The sequence below is a fragment of the Pygocentrus nattereri genome, chromosome 13, assembly GCF_015220715.1.
Source record: "Pygocentrus nattereri isolate fPygNat1 chromosome 13, fPygNat1.pri, whole genome shotgun sequence".
NCBI classification, from domain to species: Eukaryota; Metazoa; Chordata; class Actinopteri; order Characiformes; family Serrasalmidae; genus Pygocentrus; species Pygocentrus nattereri.
Window position 1 is genome coordinate 9244303 of NC_051223.1, and position 26397 is coordinate 9270699.

Below are 26397 nucleotides of genomic sequence, written 5' to 3' on the forward strand. Positions count from 1 at the left end.
AGTGAAAAGATATGCAACAAATTATATTTTTAAAGGTGGAATTAGTCACATTGTTTTGGGAAGCTACTGTAAATTTTTATTTTAAAATTTGCGTTTGGTAGCATTTCTAAAGATGTTTTTCTGTTTTTTAAAACCTATGATAAATAACATTTAAAAAATTGTGATGGGTAGCATTATTAAAGATGCAATAAGTAACATTTTTGGAAGGTATGACAAATTGTAAAAGTTATGATAGGCAGCATTTTTAAAGGTGCAATTTTTTTGGCAAAATTGCAATAGGCAACATCTTTACAGGGACACCAAGTGACATTTTTAAAGGTGAAATGCATAGCATTTTTAAAGGTGCCATAAAGGGAGGTGGGGGTGGGTCCGTAACTCATTTATAAAAGCAAAGGGACCCCCAGAAAGAGAGACAATATTGCACCTGGGGGTCCGGTGCTATTATCTTGAGTAAAATTGAGGAAAGGAAGGTTCACCTTATTCTTTCTTATAAGGGACCCTTTGTAGGGAGTCTGGGACCCCCTGAGTTTGAACCCTGCATTGATGTCGATTGATGTAGTGGCTCGTAATGCGATCAAGTAAAAGTATGAAATTATGATATGTGTAGTTACTTGAGGGAAAATGATTCATTTCCTTCTTCTAACAGTTGCTTGTCGTAAATGCTGCACATCTACATCACCAGCATGAGGTTTATGACTTTTATTGTGTTGCTTCAGCGTATAGGAACTACAGATGCATCATTATTTCAGCATCTGTCATCGATGTAGGCTGTGTGTGTGTGTGTGTGTGTGTGTGTGTGTGTGTGTGTGTGTGTGTGTTTGAGACGCCAGGGAACAGCAGTGCGATTCCTGTTGCCATGGCGATGTCCAGAACACATCGGCGATGAAATCTGCACATAAGAGAGATTTATTTACTGCGTCCTGCCTGCTTATTTTTGGAATGCAGCTCGTTTGACTGGCTATTGCTTTGCCTTCTTTCTTTTCAGATACGGACCAGCGGTGGGTGCTGAAGACAGGAGACCCCTGAAAAATATTAACAACAACAACAAAAAGATTTAAGATGTTCTTCAGGTCACTGCAAGGACTTTGTCCAATTTGAGCGGTGCCAATGTTTTATTCAATTATAAGTTGATTTATTAAGTTAATAATAAAGATTTCATTATGGAGAATCTTTTTTTTTTGCATGGCTTATTCAGTTTTTCACACTCACTCACTCATACACACACACACACACACACACACACACACACACACACACACACACACACACACACACACACACACACTCAGAGATGAGATTTCACAGGCTTAAAAGCTGTGACACGGTTTTCCTAGCCGGGGAGGTGAGATGTGTGTACAGCCAGTTTCACAGTCCACATGGCGCAAAACAAGTTTACAAGTTCAGCTCTGAATGAGTGAACTTTCTCAATCACAACTGATGCAGACAGACCACCGCACATATAGATGGGACGTACAGATACAAGGAAAAAGCATCACATGCGATTGTTGGTGTGTGATCGTGCTGGGCTACAGGTGCAATAAGTGACATATTTAACATTGAAATAAGCACATTTTAAAAAGGTGCCATAAATAACACTTTTAAAGGTGCAATAAATAACACTTTTAATAAAAGTGCAATAAGCAGCATTTTTGAAAGATGCCATAACATTTTGTGAGATGCCGCATTAAGTAACGTTTTAAAGGTGCAATAAGTAACATTTTTAAAGGTACAATGAGCAACATTTTTGGGAAGCTGTGACAAAGTTTTGCGAAATAGCATTTTTAAAAAGTTCAACAAAGAACATTTGTAAAGTTGAAACATTTTTTGGAAAGTGCTAAAAGTGGCAATAAATAACACTTACTTAAAGTGCCACAAGCAACATTTTTAAAAAATGCATTAATATTTTTTTTGGAAAGCTGCATTAAGTAACATTTTAAAGGAGCAATAAGCAACATTTTTAAAGGTGCAGTAAGCAACATTTTTAAAGGTGCAATAAGCAACATTTTTGGGAAGCTGTGCAAAAGTTGTAAGAAGGCATTTTTAAAAAGTACATTAAAGAACATTTTCTGGGAAAGTGCAATATGTGGCATTCTTAAAAATTGCAAAAAACACTTTTACAGTTTAACACTTTAGATGTTTGGGAGTGCAATAAATCATGTGGTAAAAAATATTACATTTTTAAAGTTGTGATAAGAGGTATTTTAAAAGATGTAATAACATGTTTAAAATGCAATAATGTACATTGTTCAGAGGCTGCAAAAAATTACATTAGAAAAGTTGACAACATTTTTAAAATTGTGATAAGGTCCTATAAATAACATTTTTAAAGATGCAATATGTGACTTTTTTGTAAGATGCAATAAATACTATTTAAAGTTGTAAGAAGTGGCATTTTTTAAAGATGTGACAAACAACATTTTTAAAGGTGCAATCAATCACATTAATGTAATTTTTAAAGGTGCAATAAAAGATTTTAAATTATGCAATAGGTCACTTTTTTGGAAGCTGCAATAAAAATCAAGTAGCATTTTAAAATGTGCATTGAGTAACATTTTTAAAGATGCAATGATTAACATTTTTAAAGGTGCAATGAGTAACATTTTTGAAGGTGCAATGAGTAACATTTTTAAAGGTGCAATGAGTAACATTTTGAAGGTGCAGTAACATTTTTTGGAATGCTGTGATAAAGTTGTGAGAAGGGGCATTTTTAAGTGCAATAAAGAACATTGTTAAGGTGCAACAAAACACATTTTTGGAAGTCACAATAAGTAACATGAAAAAACATTTTTAAAGTTGTGATAAAAGGCATGTTAAAAAGATATGATACACTTTTTAAAAATGCAATGAGTTACATCACTCAGAAGCTGCAAGAAATAACATTAGACAAGTTGTGATAAGTGACAACATTTTTGAAATTTTGGTGAAGTTCTATTTTAGAATCATTTTTAGAAGCTGCTGTGAATATTTGTTAAAGGTGCAATAAGTAATTTTTTTGGAAGCTGCAAGTAACGTTTTGGGACAAGTGGCATGTTTAACAGTGTAATAACACTTTAAAGGTGCAAAAAGTCTCATATTTGTGATAAATGCCATTTTTGAAAAGTGCAATAAATAATATTTTAAAAGTCAGAGTAACTTTCCTTTTCTCGCTGTCCTGTCCCTCTCCACCTGCTGCTGTTTGGCTGAATGAAGAGATATTAGCAGACACTCTTTATCTACTGTACATGGCAGATGTTTGCCCTGCTAGAGTTTCCCCAGTCTACCGTAAGTGCTGTTGTGGAAATGTCAACAGCTCAGCTGCAAAGCTATAAGTCACATAAGCTCACTGAGAGCTGAATTCCATGGTGTATAAAAACTGCCTGTCTTCAGTTTCAACAGGAGCCTCATGGATTGGGTTGAAATGGAAACTGAGGGGCCACACACAAGCCTCACCATGCATAGTGCTAAGAGTTGGCTGGAGGGGTGTCACTTAAACTGCATGTTGGTGCCCACTTATTGTTGACCGGGGCAGATCTAGCAGGGCAGAAAATGACAAACGTGGTGTCCTACAGGGCCATGTTTAAAATGACTGAGCTCCTCTTCAATATGACCCATTGTCCTGACACCGGCTGTGAAAGCTGCATGGCTATGAGTGTGGCTGAAACACAATAATCAGAAGGGATGTCCACATGCATTTGACCATGTATGTATATACAGACACAGACACAGACACACACACACACACACACACACACACACACACATGGTCAAATGCATGTGAAATGTGTATATCCATTCTAATATATATATATATTATTTACACATATACATTCACCGGCCACTTTATCCACTTTGTTCAATTGCTTGTTAACACAAATGGCTAATCAGCCAATCACATCGCTGCAACTCAATGCATTTAGGCATGTAGAGGTGGTCAAGACAACCTGCTGAAGTGCAGACCGAGCATCAGAACGGGGAAGAAAGGTGATTTAAGTGACTTTGAACTTGCCATGGTTGTTGGTACCAGACGGGCTGGTCAGAGTATTTCAGAAACTGCTGATCTACTGGGATTTTCACGCACAACCATCTCTAAGGTTTACAGAGAACGGTCTGAAAAGGAGAAAATATCCAGAGAGCAGCAGTTGTGTGGACAAAAATGCCTTGTTGATGTGAGAGGTCAGAGGAGAATGGGCAGACTGGTTCCAGATGATAGAAAGGCAACAGGAACTCAAATAACCAACCAAAATCTCTGAGGAACGTTTCCAACACCTTGCTGCAAGTACGCCACGAAGAATTAAGGCAGTTCTGAAGGCAAAAGGGGGTCCAACCTTTTACTAGCAAGATGTACCTAATAAAGTGGCTGGTGAGTGTATGTATATACAAGCTGGATTGCTGTTACGTGGTCAGGCAGTAAAGAGGCACTGAGCGATTTTCTCTCTGCCTACTGGACTGTCTGCCAGCAGAATGAATGGATCATGGAGGATTTGGTCAGATCCTCAGACTGAGCAGTCGAGCCGAGTGTGATTTTAACCTCCACCTGCTCCAGCCCACCTGCACACACAGACACACACAGACACGTTGCACACACATAGGCATGCATGAGTGAACGCACAGACACACGCCCACACACCTGTGAGTGGTGTCCCCTAAGAGTCAAACACACACACACATACACACATCAGAGCCCCACTAAGAGATAAACACACACACTGGTGTAGCTTCAGCATTCAGTAGTAAGATGGCAGAGATTCAGATTCACACACACACATATATATATATATATATATATATATATATATATATATATATATATATATATATATATATATATATATATACCTCCACTTTATTTCTACGCTGATTATTGTCCATTTTATCAGCTCCACTGACTATATAGTTTCGCTTTGTAGTTCTACAGTTACAGACTGTAGTCCATCTGTTTGTCTGTATATTTTGTCACCCTGTTCTTCAGTGGTCAGGACCCCCACAGGACCCCACAGAGCAGGTACTATTTGGGTGGTGGATCATTCTCAGCACTACAGTGACAATGACATGGTAGTGGTGTGTTAATGTGTGTTTCACTGGTCTGAGTGGAACAGACATGGAATTTTAAATTTTATGAGGAAAGCCACATATACACACACATCGAACACTTCACCTGAAATGAAAATTTCTTTGCATTGTTTCAGTCAATATGGTCATTTGAGTTGAATAAAACAAGTTAAATTGCTTGTAACCACTTTAACCCCTTACAGGGACAGGATCCACAGGCAGGCCCAAACTTCTATAACCCAGCCACTGAAGTTTCCACTGAAGCCCCTGTAATTACTGAATAATAAGCCTTAGTATGTAGTAAGCTTGACATTTTAAGAGGTTTGAATAATTTTCTTAGGTTAAACTGAGGAACCATTTTTACAGTCCGTCTCCTTTTTTCAGTGAGGTTCTTCCTGATCAGCTACACCTCCTTTCAGACCCACAGCACTGAATGGTCTTCTCATAGTGGAAGGATGGACAGAAACACCTGTGGATGTTCTCAGATCTGAAGCCGCTTGATTTTCTCCTCTCGCTCTCAAAGATGAAAGCTTTAAGTGCTGTTTATCTGATGGGGACACTTTTGGTGTCTACCAGGTCTTCCAGGTGGTTGTTAGGTTGTTGTTTTTGCTTATCTGAAGCTGGTGACGGGAGCTGCAGTTTTCCACTGTGCTGCTGCTTTTGTTAGCCTGCTGCTCATTGATTCATCCTTAGGGCTGCTGCGAGCAATGTCCAGCGTGGTCACTTTAAACTCCATTTTAAAGTTGTATTTGATTGTAACATCTTCAATCTGGGATTCTACCATGGCAACATACATCACATGAGCAGCTGAGCCTCAGCCTGGCTTGGAGATTAAAAATGATTTACCACTTTAACATGTCATTAACACGCTGACTTTGACAGCACTAAATATGCGTATCGTATTTTCATCATCGACACATGTGAGCGCATATTAGTCACTTAACAATTTCAGGTGTGCTTAAAAATCGCATATTAAAGGTACTGTTAGTGTCCCATTAGATATTGTATTAGCAAGTTTTTCATACCAAATTAGATGTAAATAACCACGTAAAACCAGAGCACCAAAAGGTTCTTCATCACCAAAAGCCAAGACACAGTGATGATATAATGTAAACACATCAAATTGTCAAGTATCACATTGAGATTTGAAAGCAAATGAGAGCGAGTGTGCTCACCATGAGGATTCACAAATATAGACGTTTGTAAACACCCCCGCGTCGCTATGTCGGGTGACTGAGGCTCATTGTTGTGAGATGGGCTTTCTGTTGGACATATTGAGAGCCAGGAGCAAGATTTTTTCACCTTGAGTGAAATTCCAGAACAATCTCTCAGGGCAGTGAGCTCAAACATACAAATACTGACACACAGATGGTCAACAGAGCGCTAATGATCGTTATATGCGCGATTTGCACTTGTATCTGTACAGAAGTCATGTTTTGATGACGTATCTGAGGGAAAGTTTTGTATAAACTTGTCAGATTTGAAATCACTTTGTCTAGTTATGTATTACTATTACACTGTAACAAATGCTTCATAAGTTTACACTGTAAAAAATACTTATAAATGTACTAACAAGCAATTGAACTGGCGTAGTTCAACTCACATAAGTACTTTAATCGCTAATGCATCTGAACATCATTGTATCATTGGAGGTATGTTTTGTTGAAGTTGCTAATAACAGTGTTATTAGCTTTAATAATGCACAATTAACATTGTTATGAAAAAGAGAATAAATCTATCTAAACCTAAATTCACATTTTATAACCATATGATTGGCAACATTAATTCATATCAGTTCTAGGGAGCATCAATTGTGTTAAAAAGTGATGAAAAAATTCTAATTCAATACCAATTAATGATACATTCACCCAATGTCCACAGAATCTCTTGGTTTGCAATAGTGAACCATAGAAAAATTACTGTGAAATTACTATAGTTATATACATTATTTTCAGCATAATTTACTAGATTATATATGTAATTAGCTAGTAATTGTATGAACAAATATATAAACAGCCAGTAATTCAATGTAAATTTAAATATAAAAATAACTTAATTTTGCTAGACCTATCAAAATATACTTTTGTAGAAAAAGTAATAAAATATAAATTAAAATGAAAAAACAATATCAAATACAGATATTTGTCATCATGTTTTGCACTGTATGTGCTATTAATAGTGTTATATAATAGTGTGTAAAAATGCACAATAAACGCTAACACATTTTTATGAAAATGAAAATGAACTAAACTATCTAAACCTAAATTCACATTTTATAAGCATACGATTGACAACATTTATTCAGATCTGGGTAGCATCAATTGGGCTAAAATACTGTAAAAAATAACTTTTTCAAAGTTTAATGAACTAAAAATTCTAACCTTTTAAATAATAAAAAAATGAATAATAATGAATGATTAATTATAACCAGGTATAAATTGTTTATCGTATAACCGAAATACTACTTGAATATAAAAATTCACAGTCACATAATGTCCACAGAAGCTCTTGGTTTGCAAAAGCGACTATAATACTGTGAAATTATTGTAAATTACTGGCTACTATGGTTACATTAACTTCTCCATAAATTAATTAATTCTATGTGTAAATAGCCAGTAATTATCAAAAAATATATAAATAGCCAGAAATTCACTGTGAATGTAAATAGAAAAGTGACTTATAATTTTACTAGACCTACTGAAAAATACTTTAGTAGAAAAGCAATAAAAGATAAATTAAAATAAAAAAACAATATCAAATAAAAACATTTATTCATCCTGTTTTGGACTGTATGTTTATTTGTGCTGAATATCTCAAGATGCATTTTAGATGCAAATACACATTGTGCAGTTTAACTTTGCTTACAAATTTGCACAAATATGACCAAAAACTCAAATGTTTATTCATTGTTTCATCTTTTTAATCTTCAGTTGCTGTCATGTCCCATAATGCTGTGCAGTACAGCTTAATGTCAACCTCACAGTAACATAGTGTTATCACAGATATAATAAAATATGGCGATTTCACAAGAAAAATAACAAATACGGTATTTTACTGTAAAAAATTAGGGTCAAATTCTGTGAATTCCTGACAGTAATTAAGAGTCAAAATGTCAGATAATCATTTTAATGAATTGATTTTTAAGGCTTATTGAGAAAACAACAGTATGTTTTACAATTTTCACACATTTTTTAAAATATTGTTTGGAAAAAGCCTTGATTTCATGATATTCCAAGCAACATTTTCCTCATGGAATGCCGCCTGCACTGTGTCCGGCAGTGGCACTGCGGCTGTGCAGTAACTGGCAGGATGAATTAAGTCGAATGCCGCTGGTCTCTGCTGATGAACATCTGTTCATGAATTAACACACACACACACACACACACACACACTTAGCCTGGTTTACAAGCACCACACACACACACACACACACACACACACACACACATATGCATATAGAAACGTATCCACCACCTCATGCATTGGCATGAACACCTGCAATTAACAGAACCCCCTTCAGCCTCACACACTACATATGTATATCCACACTCATCTACTCTCTCTCTCTCTCTCTCTGTATGTCTCTTGTCCTCTCTGGTGAGCTCTACAGACTCTTTATCTCTCTCCGAGTCCAAGCGCTCTGATTTATTTATTCTCCCTCTCAGGCTGAGCTGTAATGCGGATACAGCGGAGGAGGAGGAGCCGGGCTGATTTTCCTGGTGTGTTTTTGGCTGGGCAGACCAAAATTTGGCAGAGAGTCTTCTGTACTGTTTGAGAGAGAGAGAGAGAGAGAGAGAGAGAGAGAGAGAGAGAGAGAGAGAGAGAGAGAGAGAGAGAGAGAGAGAGAGAGGGGTGATATTGGTGGGTTGGGAAAAAGCCTTGAAATGGTCCGTTATCCAATAACGAGAAGTTTAAAGGCCAAGGACATGGACGTCCACTACACAGCCTGTATTTTTGGCCTTGAATTTGCCAGAGTGGGCAGTGACATAATGAATTGGAGGTGTGTTCTACACAGAGGAGAAAATGCTTCTTGCATTTATTTCTAGAATGGGTCTAAATTAATAGAAAGGTTTTCATCACAAAGTGTGTCATCAGCGTTTTGGTGTGAGTGGAAAGTAGAAGTCGAGTCTTTCAGTCTCCATTTTACTTGTCAGAACTTTTCTTTGTTTTAAAGTTGCCGCAATTTCCAAGTTTAGATGAAAATAAATATTCCAGATTTTCAGGATGGGCTCTTACTTTTTGACCCTACCCATATGGGAAAAAATTATACCCCAAATGCGTTTATGAAATCTATTTTTGGTAAATCTAGAACTGCCGTGGAGAGTCAGACGGTCTCATGTTGTTCTGGGTCTGTGTCTGTGTGGGTGTCCTTCAGTTCAGTCTGTGGGAGTTTAATCCAATACTATGAATATGTTTCTGAATATACGTTTATTCAGATTGAATTTTGACCTTTTCCCTGAACTAAATTACAATGAAATATTTCATCTCCTTTTTTCCTTTTCTTTTTCTATTGCTTACTGGCTGATGATATCCTGTCTCAGCTTCCTGTACTTGGTCTAAAAGTCCAAACCATCCAAAAAAAAGTGTTTTCACACTGCAAACAAACCGAATTATGGTTCAGTGTGATCCACACCGAGACCACCTCTTTTGGTCACACCAAATGTTGGTCCTTTGGCCTAGACCGTGGTCTGAGGCGCCTTTTACACCTGCTGTTTTGGTTCGGACCAAACCCAAGAAATCTCACAGTCTGGTGAGGTAGGTGTGAAAGCACCCTTACTGCGGCTGTACAAACCACAATAGCTGCTGACAAACCGACATCCACCAAGAAGAAAACAGCTTAGTAATTACACAGAGTACATTTACACACACTTAATCATTTGATAACGGCAGAAAATCTGATGTTGTCAGTTTAATCAGATAATGGGGAAACTCCTGGTCCACGCACGAGAGATTTTCCAAGAGATTTAAACAGGACGTAAAACTCAAGCTTCATGCCGCAGCTTTGGTTTAAATGCTGTGTCACTTTGCCTGAAAACATCAACATCATCTGGAAGATGAAAAATATTTAAATTCATTTCGTCAAGCATGTGTTTGCTTTCAGAGTCGCTCCAAAAGTGTTCACATTCACATGGAGTTCACATTCACCGAAACCCCCATTACTGAGCTCGAACCCGGCCTCTTTATCTGATTTCTTAATTCTTAAGCCGATTTTAGAAATCAGATTATGCAACCACTTTAATTATCAGATATGTGCTCAAGTCTGATAATGATTGGATTATTAAGTGCATGTAAATGTAAATGCACTGCCCACAGTGGCTTACTGAAAAATCTATCAATTCAGAATGTAAACAGTACCCAAAGGAGTTAATCGAGTCACCAGTTTTGTCCATGTCTAGATTAAGTTTCTTCCCACTGGATAACATCTTCATCTCCAGCCACAGTACATTTTGCCACACTGCTAAACGGACGACCATCAACTTTTAATGCAAGATTAAATCGTACATAAACAAACCCATCAGTGAACCTACATGTGTGTTCTGAGCTTATATATGTGACACTGATGATGGTAAAAGTTTTCTTTGGGGACTATTTTGCCTCACAACACCCTGCATGTATCCTTCTGCCAATAATGGAATAAAATAAACATATTAACAAAGACATTTTAGGCCGAATTTAAAACAGTGCATTCACAACCATTTCATGTAGGAACTTTCTGTGATGGAGCTTTTAGAGGTGGACGTCTGGTTCCCATCACCACCACTGTGAGCAGTTCTTCTCTAAAGCTGAACGTTTCACACCAAACCGCTCTGAACGACTCTGTTTACATCTCAACTACTTAATTATGTGAAAGTTTTGAAAAAAAATTGTACTAAATGGAAAACATGTAGGACCTTTTTGCAGTGATCTTACATCTCAAATGTGATGCTAATGAGATGTAGCTAGATATGTTTCAGTTATGCTGCTATATCAGCCAAAACATCAAGCTAATTAGCAAGCTGGTGGCTAACTAGCTGAACTAGGCACTTTAGAGTGGCACAGACTGACCAACCAAACAATAAAATTGTTAACTGGACTTTATTTGAAGTGAATCACACCTTGAATTGAAGTGAATGTAATGTTAGAAATAGCTATAGTACTGTGTGAAAGTTTTAGGCATCTAAGCAAATTTTTTAACAATTGACCTCAGTGAGTTTATCACAATATACATTACAATAAAGTCATATTCATAATGAAATAAACATAAAAACAATAAAAAGTAACGAGAATTTCACCTTCACAGCCGCCACAGAGACTTGTTAATAACATCAATGACATCATGAACACAATTTACTGAAGCACTGATTGGTCAAACCAGGAGCTGCTTTTTAACTACTCACTATTTATTATGTATATATATATATATATATATATATAATCATTATTAAATAATATTGTGTACATTTTGTTTATTCAAATATTAACACTTTTCTCAGCAAATAAAGACAAACTACACAAATAAATAGATTTTGAAAATGTGTCTTGGGGCCCAAGACTTTCACACACTGTATGTTTTAGTTATGCTGCTATGTGCTAGGCTTGCTAGCAGCTAATCACAGTATAAGCACTATTGCAGCCAAGACTACAGCACTGAGGTTCGGCCTGTCCCAGGCTGATTCATTTCACTGTAGTAGTGAGACGGGTAGATGGAGAGAGAGAGAGACAGAGAGAGAGAGAGAGAGAGAGAGAGAGACTGTTTACACATTGTCGTGTTGGACTTTTCTACATCAGCTTCAGCAGTAATGAGATGTGTCTGCACCACAGCTGGCGGAGTGAAGGAACGGGGGATGAAAGAGAGAGAGAGAGAGAGAGAGAGAGAGAGAAAGAGAGAGAAAGAGAGAGAGAGTGAGAAAAAGAAAGAGTGAGCAAGAGAGAAAGATGGAGGGTAGAGGGCAGTGATCTGGACGCGATGCCGTCTGACAGGTCCAGCTGGGATTCCGGCCGCCCCAAAAGCCCCAAAAACCGGGCAATATGGCGCCCAATTACTGATGCCCATGTGACCAGCGCATGGCATCAGCCCCCCTCGCCCCCCCCAAACACACACACCATCTGTGCCGACCAGCAACAACCCCACTGCACTCGCATGCACTCGCTGCGTAAACACACTCTGCCGCTACTGCACTGTGTAGTTGTTGAGGAAACACACACACACACGTTTAACCCCTTAAACTCAGGGGGCTGATTACTTCTGGAACTGTGTCTCATCATGGAAAAACCTCATAACGCTACTGCTTCACTGTCCTTTACATCATGCGGACATTTTAGGATGAATTGACCAAAAAAACGTAGGCCGAAATTGCTTCAAATAAAATCTTGTTATGACCAAGAAGTACAGATGATTTAATTTTCTGTGACAGAAAATTACCCAGAAGCTTTAACAACTAAATATAATTTCATTATGTCAGTGTTTAGAGCATCCACTGTTTGTCTTTATTACTGCTTCCATTGTTTTCAGTGTGGAACATTATGAATTTTCACTTCCGAAACAAATATTTGCTGCAGTTAAATCATTTTTTTGTGATTTAATGGAAAATATGATGATATTTTGTGTGGGCAACTGTTCAAAGCTGTGTGTGCTAGTCATGTACTTTGAGTTCTGGTCAAAATGAGCTAAAATTTTCACTACCTAAACAGTCACTGCCAAAACAGTCACTACTGAAACAGTCACTACTGAAAGAGACACTACCGACACAGTCACTACCAAAACAGTCACTGCTGAAACAGTCACTACTGAAACAATCACTACTGAAACAGACACTGCTGAAACAGTCACTACTGAAATAGTCACTATCGAAACAGTCACTACCGAAACAGTCACTGCTGAAACAGACACTACCGAAACAGTCACTACTAAAACAGACACTACTGAAACAGACACTACCATAACAGTCACTACTGAAACAGTCACTACCGAAACAGTCACTACCGAAATAGACACTACCGAAACAGTCACTGCTGAAACAGTCACTACTGAAACAGACACTACCAAAACAGTAACTACCGAAACAGACACTACTGAAACAGTCACTACCGAAACAGACACTATCGAAACAGTCACTACTGAAACAGTCACTACTGAAACAGTCATGACTGAAACAAACACTACTGAAACAGTCACTACTGAAATAGTCACTACTGAAACAGTCACTATCGAAACAGTCACTACCGAAACAGACACTTCTGAAACGGTCATGACTGGAACAGTCACGACTGAAACACTCACTGCCGAAACAGTCACTACTGAAACAGACACTACTGAAACAGACACTACTGAAACAGCCACTACCATAACAGTCACTACTGAAACAGTCACTATCGAAACAGTCACTACCGAAACAGTCACTACTGAAACAGACACTACTGAAACAGTCACTGCCAAAACAGTCACTACTGAAACAGACACTACCGAAACAGTCACTACTGAAACAGACACTATCGAAACAGTCACTACTGAAACAGACCCTACTGAAACAGTCACTGCTGAAACAGTCACTACTGAAACAGTCACTACTGAAACAGTCACTATCGAAACAGTCACTACCGAAACAGACACTTCTGAAACGGTCATGACTGGAACAGTCACGAATGAAACAAACACTACCGAAACAGTCACTACTGAAACAGACACTGCTGAAACAGTCACTACTGAAACAGTCACTACCGAAACAGTCACTACCGAAACAGACACTACCGAAACAGTCACTACCATAACAGTCACTACTGAAACAATCACTACTGATACATTTGGTGAAGTTTTACTTTGTTTGAGTAGTGACAAAATGGAATATTCATTAAAAAAGTAGAAACATAACAGAAAATTACACAGAAGCCTCAAAAAATAAATATATTTTTATTTTGTTCGTGTTAATTTCATCCACTCTTTACCTTTATTACAGCTTCCATTCTTTTCAGTGTAGAACATTCAAAATGGTCACTACCAAAACATACTTGCTGGAGTTTGCTTTTAAAGTAATTTGTTTTTATGTTTGAATGAAAAACAGCTGTTCAAAGCTGTGTTTGCCAGTCATGTACTTTGATTAATCCTCAAAATTAGCTAGAATTGTCACCAACGAAACAATCACTGCTGAAACATTTGGTAAAGATTAGGTTTTTTTGCAGTGAAAAAATGGAATGTGTGTGAAAATATAGAAAACGTAACAGAAAATGAAACAATAAATATAATGTATCGTTTTTTTCAGTATTTAATGTGTTTGATTTTGGCCTTTATTACAGCTTCCATTCTTTTCCAGTGTGGAACATTCACAATTGTCACTACCGAAACACATATTTGCAAGAACTACAGCTGTGTCTGCTAGTCATGTACTTTGATTTCTGCTCAAAATGTGCTAGAATTGTCACCACCGAAATGGTCACTACTGAAACATTTAGTCAAGTTTTATTTTGTTTTTGTAGTGACAAAATGGAAAGTTCAATAAAAGTTTTCAATTTTCAGTGTGATTAAAAAAGCAAAAGCCACAGCAGAAAATTACAATACTAATATATATATATAAATAATCTTTTTCATATATATCTTTTCAGTATTTATCCATGCGTTACCTTTATTACAGTTTCCATTCTTTTCAATGAAGAACATTCAAAATTATCACTACCGCAACACTTAAGTAAATTTTGGAGTTTTAATGAAAAATATCATTATTTTATGTGTGTACAGCTGTTCAAAGCTGTGTTTGCTAGTTATATCAGTTGAGCTCTGCTCAACGTTTGCTACAATTGTTACCACTGTCAAAGCTGAAACACTTGGTAAAGTTTAGTTTTGTTTAGGCATTGAAAAAATGGAATGTTAATAAAAAAGCAGTAAACAACAATAAATGACACAAAAATAAATATGATGTATAGGTTTATTATGTGTTCATTTTTTGTGTGTTTTAATGAAAACTATGGATTTATGTGTGTGCAGCTGTTCAAAGCTGTGTCTGCTAGTCACGTAATTTGAGTTCTGCTCAAAATTGGCTAAAACTGTCATTACCGAAACGGTCACTACTGATACATTTGGTAAAGTTTTGTTTTGTTCTGGTAGTGACCCATAGCACTGAGTTGTCCTCTCACAGTGAAAGGATGGACTGTCCAAGGTTTGTGTTTGTTAAGAGTCCTCATGAGAATTATTTAATACCTAGCAACTGGAATTACTTAATAATTGTAAATGAAATGAATGAAAGGTGGCCTCTGAATTCTGCATATTAAAGTAATATCTTTTTCGCAAGGTTTGATTTAGATCTTATTATACTGAATAATAAGCTTGCTGTTTGGGGGGGGGTTAAGGAACAGTCTTCAGTATTACGGATTCGTGGGTCACTGCAACATTGGAATAGCAAACGGTCAGCACGTTCGGCCTGACCACTGGGTGACCGTGAGCCATCTGCATGTAATATAAAATTGGTGCACACACACTTACACATATTTTAAGGAATGCTAATCAGTATTTTGCATTTACGGGGCCGTCTACAACTGCGGTCAGCGCCATTCGGCCTGGGCGCTGGACGTCGCAAGCCTTTGCACTAGTCAAGACCTACAAGCACATTTAAACACTGCTATAATCCCTCAGAGTACGCAGTTATTATAATCTTATATAATATAAGATTTACTATCCACTAACCTGTAAACAGGTATAAACCCTGTAGAAGGGCTTCAGCATGTTTTCCTCAAACGGGTGGAAGCGGCGCTTTTCTTTCTGCTGCAGCAAACAGATGCTGTGGAATTTTGATGGGTTTTGCCAGCCCTGTGCCAACCTACATGACTGGCACTGCCAGGGTGTGGCTGGCATGCAGACCGGGGGATGGTGGCACATGAATAGAGCGGGGCCCTGCTGTACGTGCGCATATTCGTGATGCACGTAATCTGCAGCCAAGATTCCTATAATCCCTCAAACAGCAGGATTATAATTCAGTTATGAATCGTTAGACATGGTACCCTCTGACTTATATGAGTTAGATATGATTTAGTAAACTATATTGTTAGAAATAAAGGTCCACTTTTCATTAATCAAGGTACGAAGAGAGTAAATGATCCCTCAAAGGTACAGCAGTGGTTTTAAGGTCTGATTGTGCACCTTACAAAAGTTTGTCCTAGGAGAAAGGTGTGTTTTTGTACCTTTTAATAACCGAATGTTTTAAGACAGAACAGTAAAATAAAAGCCTGGAGGCGAGGCGGGGTGTGTGGAGTCAGTACAGCTTACAACAGATCATTTCAGTGGATTATGGTTCAGTTATGTTCCCTGACTAAAGGGACTGAGATGGACACCTGAGGGTCCCACCCCAGTGACCAGAGGGGAACTGCCCCAGTGACAGTTCATCACCTTCATTTCTTAATATGTAAGTTATGTAGTTGCTTATTGCCGAGAACAAACAGAATTGAGTTTCAGAGGTCAAAGATCATTATCCAAAAACGAGGCGTATTAATATTTAAACGGGCGTTTGAATATTTAACAGCCTCAATGCTTCACGCTTCACATGATGCGGCTGAGTTCACCAACGGGCCCCTGAAAATGGAACATGCGATTAGCCCTTTCTGGGATTTGGCCAAAAATCTTAATCCAAATTCGCCATTTCAGAAATTAATTTGATTACAGATGGAGATGCAGCCGGCCTTAATCTAATTTGAACGTGTGCCTTTGGCAAACTGACCCTTTGATGTGACCCCAGTGCTTCTGTGGTCCCAGGGGAGTGACCAATCAACTGAAATACCCCATGATAATCTAATCCAAATAATCTGTATAGCTACAAATTTCATGTATTTCATTTGGGATTAAATGAAGTTGTAGCCTTTTTTTCAATCTACACGCTTGTTTTTAAAATTTTGCCCTACAATTAATTAGAATGAGTCCATTAATTAATGAATTAATCACCATGTAATTGATTACCTTATTATATTATTATCGGAAAGCAATATTGTTACTTTTAAATGTATTCACCATACAACATTTACTTCTGCAGTGTTTTAGGATGTAGGAATAGGAATTATTGACATGTAAAATGAGCAATTATTTATGTTTACAATTTTTTTTTTAAATTGTTGTTTTTAAATGCACATATAGAAGGTAAACATGACAAATTTGCTCGTTTTGGATGGAAATGCAGCCTTTACAAGGTCAAACAGTGACCAGCACAAATGTGGCCACTTCAGGTTTGATGTGATGGCTTTCGCTCTATGCACCGCGCCTAACATTTTTATGTCCATAGAGCGTCCCCTGAGTTCCGGATGCCCCGGACACCCTGGGCGCCCCTGTGTCTCAGCTATTCCGGCTCGCTCCCGCATGAAACATGAAGTGTAATGAACAGATGCTGCTGAATTAGGAAAGAAACACCGGCTCCACCCAGCAGTGCAGGCTTGGCCAGGCCACAGCACTCTGCCTGCCGTTTGGCACCGCAGGCGGGCGCAGCTGGCACTGCCCAGGCCGGGACTGCCCCCACTGGCCGCCGCTAGGGCGTTTAGCGGCTTGGCAGCCTTAGTGCTCCTGAAGAGGTGAGCTGAAGCGGGGTCCAGGGAGGACAGAGGCTTTTGGCACATACCCCAGAGGAGTGGCCCCCTACGGTTCCTTCCCAAAAGCCTCAGGACGTCACTCCAAAAGACGTCCGGTTAAGGTCAGGTTAAGGTCTTTTTCTCACACCATGGGCTGCACTGTTTTCCGAGATGTCCATACCTTGTTCTTGTTTTCAGAAAGTCCCTAAACAATGAAGCCTAAATACAGACATTTTTCCACAATGATGTTTAAATAGTGTGAAAGTGTAAATATGTAGGAGCACAATCCTCCATGCCAAAAGCCTCTGCCCTTCCTGCACTGCTTCAGCTCACCTCTACCGCAGGGGGCTTGAAAGGAGGAAGTGGCCCCCATTTCATCTCCCATTTGGCCTTTTTACCCTCCGGGTCCTGAACGCTTAATATCCGCCATCCCTGGAGAAATCAAGGGGGTCGTTCCGCGGCTCTGAACGGACAGTGCGCCAGTGCTGGCATGAGCCGAATGGAGCTCCGAGCTGAAGGCCCAGTCAGATGATTTAGATGTCAGCAGTGGCCTGGGAAATTGATTTGCTTGGTCATTCGCTGAGCTGGGAAAAGTGTCCGGGTCCAACAGAAACCTTCGTCCAGATGCCTATAAAGGCTCCAATTGTTTGGGATAATAAGACCAGGCCATTTATGATAATCAGTGAATATTAAATGACAATAATCAAATTCTTAAGACCTGGCGTGAAGCAGGGAACTTAATCTGGGTTAATTTATACTCTTGATTTGTGACGGTCAGACATCCACAGTAGGTTCAACTGCTCAGAGTGATGCAAACAGGACATTCATAACAGTCAGTGTAATTCAGGAGATGGAGATCAAACTCCTGATATCTGGCAACATGAATTGAGATTTTTTTGAGTGAGCAGCAGATCAGTTTACATTATCAATACATCCATCAATGTAGTGGGTTGTTATTAAAGGGTGTAAGAACTGCATGAAAAACGGCGGCAGAAAAAAAACAGGGGAGTTTCAGTTTGATGGACAGACCACCCTCTGAGGCCAAACACACCTGCTCAGGCGGGGGCTGTGTGGGACTCGGACATCTCTGAGGGATCAGTGAGGTCAGTGCATTGTACAAAAAATTATTAAATAAATAAACAAAATACTACTACTACTACTAATAATAACAGTAATAATAATAATAAATGTATAAAAAAATACATATCTTTGTTTTCGACAGAGAAATGTATAGACTCACAATGGCAAATAAATAAATTAATAAATAAGCATTTTTTCCTTTGATATGAATAAATAAATAAATAAATGTGTTTATTGGAGGTATATAAATGAATAGACCCTCAATCCTCAAAAAGTTATAAATTTCCCCCTTGACATATATAAATAATTAAATAAATAAATAGATGGAATGGCAATGCACGACTATATAAATAAACAAACAAATAAATAAATCATCAATTTTAAATTGGACAAGACCTCAGTAAATAAATCAATCAATAAATAAATAGAAACATACATTTTTATCCTTTTACCCTTAGATAATATATACTTAAATAAATAAACAAACCCACAATGCAGGACAAATTCATCACGTTAAATAATTAATTACAAATGAATGGAAATAAATAGTCCGCGACCCTGACGGAGAAGCGGCTTAGAAAATGGATGGATGGATGGAAATAAATAGTCCTAAAAAGTAGCAAACAGTGAAGAAGTGTGGATAAATAAATAAGCACATAAGCAAACAATGAGATCCACAAATAAAAAGCCTTTCAGATAAATGAAGTGAGATCAGATGAAATGAAGGAGTCAGACTCAGACGGACTGATTCGATTCGGACGGACGGATTCGATTCGGACGGACTGATTTTTCCTGTAACTGATCCGGATCTGCTGTGTGAACAGAGCGGCCTGGATCCGGAGTCTGAACCGCTTTTAAACACTTTTATAAACATGTTTGATCCTCTTTGTGTTCTGACTGTGTGTGTGTGTGTGTGTGTGTGTGTGTGTGTGTGTGTGTGTGTGTGTGTGTGTGTGTATTCCGGCTCCGCTGGGGTGAATAGAAGCACCCAGCCACACTTTAATAATCATTAATAAACTCCAAAATAAAAAGCTCACGCGCTTATTTAACACCGGGATCAATGAAGCGCGCGCTCCAGGCGCAGCAGCGCGAGCGCGGGAGAGCGCAGAGCGGAGCGCGGAGGAGTGTGTGAGTGTGTGTGAGCGTGTAGGTGTGTGTAGGTGTGTGTGTGTGGGGCAGATGGGGCAGACGGGTCCCGGGGCAGCTCTCCAAACCCCACCAGCAGGCGGAGGACGGGGGGCACCGGCTGCACCTCTGGACCTGCGCGCGCCAAAGAACAGGACAGTTTGTTCCTTCATTCTGTTCATTTGCGTCACTGCAACAGTTTAATTGGTTTGTTTGTTTGTTTGTTGGTTTGTTTAGAGAAAAAGGTGGAACGTTGTTTGTATTTGCGGCAAACAGAACAGACGAAATACGTGAAAAGGAGTTTTTATTAGCTCGCGCTGATCTGCCTTCGCCCGCTTTTCTCTTTTCTTTTCTTTTCTTTTCTTTTTCTCGCTCACGCGACTTCTCATCCGGACGAAATCATTTTTATTTCCAGCTCGTGAAATTTGTGCTTATGTTCTTTAAAATTTTAGAAAGTTTTCGTTTAGTTTTTGCAAATTTAGAATAAATTTGACGAGAATTAATAAAACATTAGACTGACATTATTATTATTATTATTATTATTATTATTATTATTATTACTATCGTTCGTTTAAAAAACGAACATTAAAAATAGAACATAATGTAAAATTTCGTTTTAATTCCATTTCGTGATTTTTATTCATAGCGTTTATTTATTTAAGGTAAATCCGTGTAAATTATTCCTGTTATTATTCTTTGTAATGACGTCACTGTAAAGGAGGATCGCTTCGGGCGGCTCAGTTTAAAAACACTATAATAATATTTCAGTAATGAGTGAAAATGAATAATATTTCAGCCTCATATCCGCGCGGTCTGGCTGTGAAGCGCGTTCTTCACCTAAACAGACCATAAAGGGCTGAACAGCAGCGTCTCAGTCACTCACTACAGTGTTCACTACAGTGTTCACTATAGCGTTCACTACATGGTATTCACTGCAGTATTTACTACAGTGTTCACTGCAGTGCTCACTATAGTGTTCACTACAGAAACCACAGATTCAACACTGTAAAAGAATAAAGACGAAATGAATGGAATGAAATGGAAGTCAGTAGAAGTGAATGAAGCCCTTCCTGTGGAGTTAGAATGGCTTTAATGACTGGACTGGGCTGAAGAATCAATCGTACTAAATTGCCTTATTACTGATTATTGATTGTAAAGGTATGTTATTTTGTTTATCATCCGCATTTAATATATTATTTATTATACTTTGTATGTAAAATATATGATTAATTTTATATCACATCCATTGCATTCATTTCACCCCAACAAGATACACTCAGACACGAAATTACTTACACAACTACATAATCATATATAATCATATACAATCATATATAATCATACATAATCATATATAATCTCATATATATATATATATATATATATATATATATATATATATATATATATATATATATATATATATAGTAATTTCTTAGAAATGAACCTCACACACACACACACACACACACACACGCACACACACACACACACACACACACACACACACACACACACACACACACACACACACACTTTAGAGACAAGGGCACAGATAATAGACTCATAAATAGCTAAATAAATAAATCAAAGAAACAAACCATAAACCCTGTTACACCAGTGCTGAGTTATCAAGATCAAAAATTAAAAGAATGAAAAAAGGCTGAAAACCAGGGAGAAGAACTGTAGTAGAAATTACTGAAGCTGCGAGTCATGTTCCTCTAATTTTATCCATAATTGAACATTTCCCATTTTATTCAAAGGTGTTCCCTGTGTCATTTTATTTAAGTACTTCTCTTATTTTTATTTGGTAATATGTCCTTTATTATTTCCTTTCCTTTTAATATCCCTATCATACTCAAATTCTGAATACATGATTAATAAAAAAAGAAAAAATACAGTAAGAATGACTTTATGGTAAACCATTAGCTTGTTTGAATCCATTTATTAATTTTTTCCACATTTTGGTCCATTATAGTTCCGTGACGACGATTAACAAAAAAGCAAGATAAAAGTCCATTCTTTTTGTAGAAAAGCAGTTTTTTTTCTGCCACTGACACACGAGCATTATGGAAATTTAAAGTTTTTGGGATGAAAAAAAAAACATATATTTTTTTTTATTTAGTAGCTTTCCCACCCAGTCTAAGAAGCTTCAATTGTGAAAAAAGGAGTTCAGCTCCTCATAAGGTGGCCCGTGCACATCATGAAAGGGTGGGGCATTTTCCGAAGCGCCACCGCGAGCTCCCGAGGTGCCTCCATACGGGACAGCAGTGCGCTGGTAGTGCATAGAGTAGTGATGATGGTGGTGATGGTGATGGAAGGGCCGCTCTGCGTCTGGCGATACTGCGGGGGCATCCTGTCGAAAGGCAAAGTTGCCATTGACGCAGAGCGTCGGGCTATGGGGTGCGCCATCATACTCAGGGCTGGCATAGTCCGGCGAGGCGGCGTAGTCATAAGGTGGGCAGTAGGAGTGGCCCCGGAGGGCGTGGGCAGCTGAGCATGGCGTAGTCGGCAGGGTTGGACCTTGGGTGCCCAGCCTGGCGCACTGGTATGGGTACTGGAAGGGCGTCTCAGCATGAAACGCTCGAACACCATCCTGGCTGCCCGGCTCAGTCAGGAAGTTGCGGGCACTCAGCTGCAGGCAGCCAGCCACCAGGTTGGTGGTGGGCTGCGACAGGCCCTTGCACAATGTCTGGACGTAGGAGACCACATCGGGCCGCTTGCCATTGCGCAGGATCTCAGACAGTGCCCAGATGTAGTTCTTGGCCAGGCGCAGTGTTTCAATTTTGGACAGCTTCTGGGTCTTGGAGTAGCATGGAACTACCTTGCGCAGGTTGTCCAACGCAGAGTTCAGGTCATGCATGCGTGTTCGCTCCCGAGCATTTGCCTTCTGCCGTCGCATCTTAGAGCGTTCAAGACGTGCCGGAGTCATCTTGCGCTTCTTCGGGCCACGCTTCTTGGGCCGATCTGTACCACCATCCTCGTCGTCATCGTTGCCACCTTCATCGTCATCGTCGTCGTCGTCGTCCTCATCACCTGCTGCTGATCGCCCAACTCTGACACCCTTACCATCGCCCTCCTCGTCCAGGTCCTCATCTAGTCCCAAACGACAGGGGTCCTGCTCGTCCTTGTCGTTGGTCTTGGAGTCCTCACTGCCACTGTCATCCACCCAGCCCGGGAACTTGCGTGCATCCGCCAGCAGCGACGGCTCATTGAACAGTCGCGTCAGCATGGCGCCACCAGCACTGGAATGCAAGACAAGAGCAGGTTAAAAGACAAGCAAACGATTGTTGCTGTAAACTAGTAGTTCCCAATGCTGATCCTGGAGTTGCCTTGCCCTGCATTGCAGAATCCCTTTGTCTTCACAGAGGTAGCATTTCCCATGTTTTAACACAGCCAGTTCAACTTAGGAAAGGGTTGTTATTTGCTGATTAGTTGTATCAGTTGGGTTAAAGCAGGGAAAAGGTCCAAATATGCAGGGCAGGGATACTCCAAGACCAAGATTGGGAACCACTGTTGTAAGCAATTCTGTGCCAGGTTGCATTTCTCAATAAGAAGAACACCTGACCAAAATGGGAACAACCTAGACCCCCAGGATCCAACATCAACAATAAAACAATGATATATAAATAGGAAATTCATCAGTGCATCTTCGATGGAAGTCAGGGATGCTGCTGGCACTGACAGACGACCGCCAGACGGCCTCGCTCCCCAATTCCCCACACGCACGGCCCTCTGTGGCCCCTGCCGGCCCCTCCGCGCACGGGCCCTATTACGGGGTCCCGAGGGGTGTTTTGAGCACTGGGTCCCCCCCTTACCCCCCTTCATCCATCCTCCACCCTTTCTTCCCCCTCTCCTGCATCCTGGCGGCATTCCAGCACAGCTAATGCCATGATGGGCCAGAAAAAAAAGAACAAGATAAAAAGACCCGTCTTCTTTTTCCTTTTCAGCTGTGCTGGCAAATAGACACTACTAATGTAAAAGAAAAAAAAAGGCTACAATAGTTGCAAGTTTGTAACATCAAGACACCACAAAATACAATGCAATTAACACAAAAATGCATATCAATATTTAACTATATTCATATTTTGACATTCAGATGAATTATAAAGTATCATTTGAATGAAGACAAAAGAGTCAAAATTACAAACATGCCTTATGATTGAGATTTCTCAGTATGAATTCAAATTTGCGCACTTGCCAATAAATAAAAAATAATTTCATCCACAAGCCTGGATTCGTACTTGACACGTGAGGAAATGTCCAAATGAGCCATTAAGTTTGACCTTGCTGGTGAAAAAACCTTATCCATTAGGCGTGAAGTGAGGCAAAACTGTCTAAAAACATTCGCAGCCCCCCGCGGTCCCTACGTCTTCTCTCTTCTTCTTTGAGCAGTTCACCCTTAGAACAATGAGAGCCGCCTGCCTTATCGAAGCCGGATCGAATCAAGCTGAATGAACTACATGCGTCCCGGAGAGTGTGAAAAAGACCACGGCGGTTGTCGATTCTCGTCCGCTTGAAGGCGGACAGGTTGCCGGGATTAGGTGCCTCGCCTTGATTAGATCCCACGGCAGCGTGCAGATTAATGGGATTGCTTGGGGACGAGGGAGCCTCCCAGTAAACACGACAACAACCAGGGATGGGAGATGCCGTATCGCTGCTAAATCTGATGGAAGGAAGTGTTGATGTATCCCAAAACTCACCTTGTTGGTAGTGCACTTGCTTGGGCGAAGGTACCTCCTCCGTCTACATCATCTTCAGGGACCAAGAACCCAATAGGATGTTCCGGCAGGAGTCGAGGCGAGGGTCTATGGGTGTGCGTATGTGTGGGTTCTCGTGTGTGTGTGTGATCCGATGTGAGCGCTACTCTTTCCCCGGCCGCGCAGAGAGACGGTGTGGCATGGCTGGCAGGCAGGGTTACATACCCGCTCTGATGCCAGGCCATATGGTGGGCACGTCACTGGCAGGAGCCATCACATGAGAGCGGGTGATTGACACGCAGCCGCATTCGCCGAGATTCTGCCTTCCCCGGGGAAGAGAGGCCCGCCATCTGTCGCCGCCGCACACACACACACACACACACACACACACACACACTTACTCGCAAACACACACACAATCACACGAACGGACACACATGAACATCCTCTACACACAGGCTCAGGGAGAGAGAGAGAGAGGCAGAAAGAAAGACAGAGAAAGAGAGAGAGAGAGAGAGAGAGAGAGAGAGAGAGAGTCTATCTACATGAATAAATAAAACAATTTCCCACTCCTTAGCACAAAAGGTTTAGCAGAACAAGCTGGAAAAATACATACTGGAATAAAAAAAGGGCCTTGTCGACTTTTACGTCCATTTTTTCCAGTTGGGCATCTATTACCAAGCCCTTCTGGGGCGACTGATATCCATGCTTAGGTCACGAAAGAGTGCACAAGCATGTGTGGCCTTGTATTCATCTTTTTGTATGTAGAACAAGAGGGACAAATACATAGTGGAACAGGAAAAGGGGGCATGTCCATGTTTACATCATTTTTCCATTTAGCATGACATTGAACATCAAACAACCCCAGTACAATTGATACCCTCTCTAACAGCAAGCTGGAAAATACATACTGGAACAGAAAATGGGGCTTGTCCATTTCATGTCCCTTGTTCAATTCAGCATGACACTGATTATCAAACAACCCCTGGGGCATTTGATATCCACCCTTAGGTGATGAAAGACTGGAGTGAATGAGCATGTATGGCCTTGTATTTATGTCTTTTTATGCATAACAAGCTGGAAAAATACATACTGGGACCGAAAAAAAGAGATTTATCCATGTTCACATTTTTTTCCCCACTCAGCGTCACACTGGGACAATTAGTTTCCACTCTAACAACAAGCTAGAAAACAAGTTGGGAAATACATACGGGATGGGGCTTGTCCATTTTCATGTCCTGTTTTTAATTGAGGAATGCCTGAAGGGAGCATTTATGGCCTTTGTTTACACAACGAGCTAAAAAATACATACTGGAACCGAAAAAAAGGAGACTTGTCCATGTTTTTGTATCTTTGTTTTCCATTCAGCATGATTCTAACTATCAAACAACCCTGGTACTATTGGTTTCCAGTTTAACAACAAGCTGGAAAATAGTTGGAAAATACATACTGGATCAGAAATGGGGCTTGTCTGTTTTAATGTCCCTTGTTCAATTCAGCGTGACACTGATTATGAAACCACCCCGGGGTGTTTGATATCTACCCTTAGGTGATGAAAGACTGGAGGGAGTGAATGAGCATGTATGGCCTTGTATTTATGTCTCTATATAACAAGTTGGAAAAATACATACTGGAACAGAAAAAGGGGGCTTAATCATTTTATGCCTCTTTTGTCTGAAATTGATGAGACCAACAGCAGGAAAAACAGCAGGAAAATACATACTGGGATAGAAAAAGGGGGTGTGTCCATTGTCCGCTTTTATGTTGTATTAATTTTTCCTTGTTTCTTTCCATGTAGCTTGGCATTGTTAACAAACGACCCTGGTGTAATCAAAATCCATCCTTATTAGACATGTAAACAAGCTGGAAAATACATACTAGAATACTAAAGGGTTTGTCCATTTTTACATCCTTTCAATTTAGCAGGACGTTGATTATCAGACAGCTCTGG

At 39.6% G+C, this 26397-nt stretch overlaps 1 protein-coding gene across 2 annotated transcripts; it reads right to left on the bottom strand.

Moving 5' to 3' along the window:
• Positions 1-21675: 21675 nt before the first annotated feature.
• On the bottom strand, positions 21676-24788 carry neurod2 (neuronal differentiation 2). Of its 2 annotated transcripts, none has more exons than XM_017720555.2 (2): positions 24450-24788; positions 21676-22991 (listed from the first exon to the last, which is right to left on the bottom strand). In XM_017720555.2, the coding sequence occupies exons 1-2, from the start codon at positions 24689-24691 to the stop codon at positions 21899-21901; spliced, it is 1335 nt and encodes a 444-aa protein (XP_017576044.1). In that variant the 5' UTR covers positions 24692-24788; the 3' UTR covers positions 21676-21898. The 2 variants fall into 2 exon arrangements, with proteins under 2 accessions (XP_017576044.1, XP_037399882.1); XM_037543985.1 differs by lacking the exon at positions 24450-24788 and adding an exon at positions 23902-24421.
• Positions 24789-26397: the final 1609 nt, after the last annotated feature.

Bases quoted from the DNA above. Each gene is read 5' to 3' on its own strand.
- neurod2 (XM_017720555.2), bottom strand. From the start codon at position 24,691: ATGGCCTGGCATCAGAGCGGGTATGTAACCCTGCCTGCCAGCCATGCC. The intron at 22,992-24,449 runs GTGAGTTTTGGG...CTTGCATTCCAG, and splicing joins GCAAGTGCACTACCAACAAG to TGCTGGTGGCGCCATGCTGA.